Source organism: Phycodurus eques, chromosome 7 (assembly GCF_024500275.1).
Source record: "Phycodurus eques isolate BA_2022a chromosome 7, UOR_Pequ_1.1, whole genome shotgun sequence".
Classification (NCBI taxonomy): domain Eukaryota; kingdom Metazoa; phylum Chordata; class Actinopteri; order Syngnathiformes; family Syngnathidae; genus Phycodurus; species Phycodurus eques.
The window spans coordinates 29,616,404-29,622,409 of NC_084531.1; the positions used below are offsets into that span (position 1 = coordinate 29,616,404).

Here is a 6,006-nt window from a genome sequence, read left to right on the forward strand (position 1 = left end):
AGGACGACGTGGTACAGCCCGGACAGCAGCGGCGGCGGGAGCCACGGCGCCCCCTGCTGCCCATACACAGCACTGCACGGCAAAATACACACCCTCAGGGAACCGATTCTGAAACATTACGATACTTTTGTTTAGTTTAATAGTTAAGACAGATTATTAGACAGACAGACAGACACACACACACACACACACACACACACACACACACATACATACATACATACATACACACATACATACTAGTCCAAGTACTGGTTCCACTGCTTTACTTGAATAAAAGTAAAATACAAATAAATGTAAACATTTGAAACATGTCTTCCCCAAACCTGATGATGGATGTTTGGTTCCACTATCCGTCCCTTCAAAAGTGGCTACATCATTTTTTGAGAGGTTCTCTGTACAACTATTCACGACATGCAGTCAATTTATCCTCCGAGTCCTCGCCCACAGGTTCCACTGGATTGTTTTTATTTTATTTTATTGATTAATTTGTTACAATTATTATTATTTTGGAATTTCTTTTAATCAAATGTGGTGCTGTAACCCCAAACGCAACAAAAATGTTTGTCATGGCTTTCTGCCACCGAAGTACCCTGGCGTCTATTGTTTCAACACATGATCTCTCTATAAGGTCTATTATGAACTGCCTCATTCATCCCTTTTAAAAATGGACATTTGTGTACTTTTAATTTAATTAATAACATTAATTAATGGTAGATTGAAGACTCTAAATTGCCTTTAAGTGTGAATGTGTGCGCGAATGGTTGTTTGTTTCTATGTGCCCTGCGATTGGTACGCAATTGAAATTCTTTCTATTTATATGTATTTAATTTTTCATTTTTACCACGATAAAGCGATAAATATTTACTTCAATGAAAAAAAAAAAACCCGTTGTGTCCAATTAGGTTTTTTTTCTCCCGCTTATAGTAGTTTCTACCAGAGACGTCGCTTCCGTGTCTACGACGTCATCAACGCGCGCCGCTGACTCTGTTGTGCTTGGCTCACCCACATGCAAACTGAGCGACAAACGCGGTCAATAAAGTTGCCTAAAAGCACGCTGTGATTCATATACTCGTTGTAAAACACACTTAACTGAAATTACATCGGAGGATCAATTTGACGTTTTTATCCAACCGTCGTCTCGCTTATACACCGTAACCCGGTGAGCAAAACTCGATCTGATTGTGCGAGATTATTGGAATATGTGGTCGTTTAAAATGTACGTTTCTACAATCTACAGAGTTTGGGGGATACAAGATGTTTCATGAGGATGAAGACTGGAATGACGCCGCTGACGTCCTCAGTCAAAGTGTTGTGAAAAAGAAGCCAAACAGCACCAATGGGAAGGTATTTATGTCATTACTTTCACTGCAAAATAAAGTGCAGTGTAAACAATTATTACACATTTTCGGGATTCGTTGCAAACATCTATTAGTAAGATAAAGTCGAAAAAATATTCAGCATCTGGATACAAAAATAGACAAGACGTTTGCTGTGGTCAAGAGCAAAAGGTCATTTCAGGCTCCTTGTGGCACCACACATCTTATTGTTTACTTGATAGGAAAAGGGAGGCAGCTATTTGGGGTAGGGTTTCATTCAAGCAGACTTCAGCTGTACAGATGCCACACTTGCACTATTTCATTTTCCTTCCCGTTTAGTCCAAAAATGTGGGAAGGAAGAGTCTGCTGCGTACGCTGCAGACGTTGGGATCGATGCCCGACCGGATGGGTGACGGGCGGCGGCGGCCTGAGAGCGACGCCGAAGCCGCCGCAGCGCACGCCCCGAGGAGGAAGAAGAAAAGAAAGCAGAGAACAAAACAAGGGACGGCAGCAACAACAGGAGAGCAGGACAACACCTCGGTTGTCACAACTGCAACCAAGAAGCAGAAAGTGGAAAAGAAAATCGGTGAGTGTTGGAATTTTGTGTTTGTAAAGGAAAGAACAAACGGATAGCTCAGCAATACCCGTTTGGAAATATGGTTTGGATAATGACCTCGACCTCGCGACAGCTTGCTCGTAATTACAACAACAACAAACACGCTTAGGTAAGACAAAGAATTGGCTGCAAATGCGGCCGACTTCGTGCGAAAAGTATACAACGCCCCGAACTGGTCGCCAGTCAGTCGGGGGCACACACACAGAGACGGGTAACCATTTACACGCTCACGTCACACCGCCACTGAGTGGGAACCGAAATCACGCTCGCTGCACGCGAACGTACCACGACGCCATCGGTGACGCCATCCAGATGTAAAAACGTGGAAATAAAAGCAGTTGGACTCGTCTAATATTCCTCCTTTCATGTCAAACACAAATGTTTCAGTCAAAAACAAAAACTTAAGGATTTGGCCTCACTGTTTCCATACGCTTCCAGGGGAGCGCACCAACTTTGTCAGTATTAATGGAGATATGTGTCTTCCCAAAGGCATCCCGAAGGGGAAAAAGGCACCTGCAGGCGAGACGGAGGGCGAAGATATCTCGCAGAAGACAACCGGCAACGTCTCGCAGCTGAGCAGGCAGCAGTGGAAAAACAGAATGAAGAACAAGAGGAAATGCAAAAATAAATACTGCCAGGATAAACCTGAAGAGGAACTCCAGAAGGCGGATAAACCGCTTCCGACGACACGTTCAGACATTAAGAGTGGCAAACGAGTAGACGTACGGAATGAGAAAATATTGCCACAGAAAAGGAAAAAGACTGAAGATGATGACGTCAGCACGGGCACATTACGGATAAAAACAGCCAAGAAGGAAAGGAAAAACGCAATCGACGGCTCAAAACAGGAAGCGGGCGATTCTCACGGCGATCGGCAAAAAGCCGAGCTGAGTAAAGCCGAGAGGCTGAAACGCGAGCGCCTCCGGAAGCTTCTCCGGCGAGCGAGCCCCGAGGTCCCCAAAGCGGCGGAGGCGGAGTCGGAGGCCGTTTTGCAGGAGGCGCAGGAGGACCGCTCCACGTTGCTGCGTTGGCGCATGGAGCGGCGGTTGGAGGCGGCCCGCTTCCGCTACATCAACGAGTTGCTGTACAGCTGCACCGGCGGCGAGGCCCAGCGCATGTTCCGCCAGGACCCGCGGGCCTTCCAAATCTACCACAAGGGCTACACGGCGCAGGTGCACCGCTGGCCCGTCCGCCCCGTGGACGCCATCATCGCCTACATTCAAAAGAAGTAAGACGCCTTGACGTTCGCGTGCAGCTTTTCATTCTGTACGTGACTGCGCTCCTGGAGGCTGCAACCAACGATTACTTGCAATGAATCTGTCGATTTTTCGATTCGTTTAAGTTTTTCCATTCGTTTATTCAAAAACAGGACATTATTTCAAATGGGCGGTGCAGAAAATACACAAACTTAATTACATTAATTGCAATTCAGTTGCTGCTCTGGTCCGTAACGTCAGAAAATAAGGCACAAATGTTCCAAAATTGTTCCAAAATTAAAGCAGATGTTTGAAAGTGTCTTATTTTGATCCCAAAAAAAAACAAAAACAAAGATAATCAGTCTACTTTAATATAATAAATATAAATGAAATTCAGAAAATGATCAAAAATCATTTCAAAATGAATTCAAATGCCATTAATCCGTTCCAGCCTCCTCAAAAACAGTTTGCAACGTGTTTTTTTAAGAGAGGAAAATAACACTCCATAATATTGTACTCTGACGACATACTCATGAAAACGAGTTGCGTGGCAGTCTGTCTGCCACTAGATGGCGGTATTGAATTTCGCAGCATCAGACCGCCACCAGTGAGGACAAAGTATTTCGTGCAGGCATTCTGCCAAATTTCTTTTTTCTAAATTCAGTGGACGTCATCTGCTGCTTCTTCTCAGCGCTCACTTTTTGAAGAAACATGGTTAGATTTAATTTTTTTTTTAAATGTTTCTTCCTCCTTTTTTGTGTGTCGTTTGCTGCAAGGGCTGTACTGTACGCGTAATATTTTCTGATTTCAGACCTCGCTCGCTGGTGGTGGCCGACTTCGGCTGCGGCGACTGCAAGATCGCGCTCAGCGTCAAGAACAAGGTGCACAGCTTTGACCTGGTGGCGACCTGCGACCTGGTGACCGCCTGCAACATGGCCAACGTGAGTGTGTGCGTGTGTGTTTATCACATCTCCGCTAACTCGCTCACACCGACGACATCTGCGTCCTCCCCGCAGGTCCCGCTGCCGGACGGGTCGGTGGACATCGCCGTCTTCTGCCTCTCGCTGATGGGAACCAACCTGGCGGATTTCCTCGGCGAGGCCAACCGCGTCTTGAAAAGAGGGTAAATCATGGAACATTTGTGCGCGCGTGTGCGTCTCTAACCCCTGCCGGTGGCGGCTTTTAGGGGCGTGCTGAAAATCGCCGAGGTAGCGAGCAGGTTCGACGACGTGAGGAACTTCCTCAATGCGCTGGTCAAGCTGGGATTCAAGATGGTGTCCAAGGTGAGAGAGTGACACTCACAGGCCACTTGATTAGGTACACCGGGGAGAGGCACACTTTTCGGTTTGGAAAAAGGAAAGCTCGCCGGGGTCTTTCGTAGATGAGGTACTTCAGAAATTCTTCAAATATGTACATTTCTATTATAGTATTATTTAAAAATATGTTGTTGTTTTTTTTAAGGAATTGTTTAATTTTAGAATTCATTCTCATTTTTTAATAACTTTCTATAACATTTTGTATTTAACCAATGTTTTCTATTTTAGTGTTGACAAAAATGATTATTTACACATATACTTAATGTTTACGTAGATTTTTATTTTACTGCTATTTGTCTTTCATTATTTACAATTAATTAATTACCAAATTATTTCATAATAAAATATTGAGTTTCAATACTTTTGTTTTACTATTATTGGTTAAAATAAATGAACGAAATATTTACTAACACATCCTTAAGGTACACAAACATTTTAATTTGACTAATATTTTGATTTGATTGAGTACAATAAATAAATGAATCATTATATCATGGGATAAATGAATATAAAAAATAAAGGAAAGGTAGCAATCCAGAGTTGTTTGTAAAATTGTGTTTGCGTAATTTTCCTTTAGGATACGGACAACACTCATTTCTACTCGTTCGAGTTCACCAAGACGGGCGACGCGCCGGCAAACTTGAAGAAGTTCGGCTTGCAGCTCAAGGCCTGCTTGTACAAGAAGAGATGAGTTGGCACTCAAGGGGACATTTAAGTACACATTTGTCAAAAGGAGGAGTTCATTTGGGGAAAGTATTGAATATAATGCACATTTATCAACACGGCTTGTCTGTGTGATTGATTGTATTTGCTCATTTCCAAGTGTGACAGCGATGTCTTTTAAGACATTGTTTTAGCTTTACAAAAAAAAAAGTAGGAATTGCAATTCATATTTTATGGGCAATGTAAAAAAGTTATAGAAGCATGAAATTACGGTCAACATTTTATTATACTATCAGAATGAAGTCTCTCTTTTTTTTTTTTTTTTTTTAAAGAAATGGTATCTCACAAGAATAGTCATATGACGAGATCCAAGTCAGAATTTTATACAATGTCATTTTTTGTTCAAGAAAAAAAAGGATTAATTGCAATATAAAAATGTATTTTTTTCGAAAAAAATAAATTGTAATTTAATATTTTTAACTCGAATGTCTCCACAAACCATGCACAGTTGCATACGCAGACCTTTTTTTCCCCGCAAGATGTTACTTTTTCCCCCTCGAAATAGAACTCAAATAACATTTAAAAACGGTCTTGTGCAATTGACTTAACTTTTCGTTGCTTAAAGTCCACACTATGTATTTGTACGTTTAATTGCAACTAAAAGCAGAAAATACACAAACGTTCGGGACGTAATAAAATATTCCCACTTAGTGTGTTAAAGCATCATTTCATCGGTATGGTTCACAGAGGCAGCACGGCGCCAAAGTGGTTAGCACGACGGCGTCACAGTTCTGAGGGTCAGGGTTCGAATGTCAGTTCTGGCCTCGCAGTGTGTCGTTTGCTTCATTGAAGAAATTGTTCATAGGGTTATGTGCGCCCTGCGATTGGCTGGCGAG

The 6,006-nt window shown here is 42.7% G+C and overlaps 1 protein-coding gene across 1 annotated transcript; it reads left to right on the forward strand.

The window, feature by feature from the left end:
- Positions 1-989: 989 nt before the first annotated feature.
- rrp8 (ribosomal RNA processing 8) lies at positions 990-5,229 on the forward strand. The gene is made up of 8 exons (XM_061681749.1): positions 990-1,162; positions 1,241-1,347; positions 1,659-1,905; positions 2,425-3,163; positions 3,943-4,072; positions 4,148-4,254; positions 4,318-4,414; positions 5,025-5,229. Exons 2-8 carry the CDS (start codon positions 1,258-1,260, stop codon positions 5,136-5,138), a joined length of 1,524 nt encoding a protein of 507 aa, XP_061537733.1. The 5' UTR covers positions 990-1,162; positions 1,241-1,257; the 3' UTR covers positions 5,139-5,229.
- Positions 5,230-6,006: the final 777 nt, after the last annotated feature.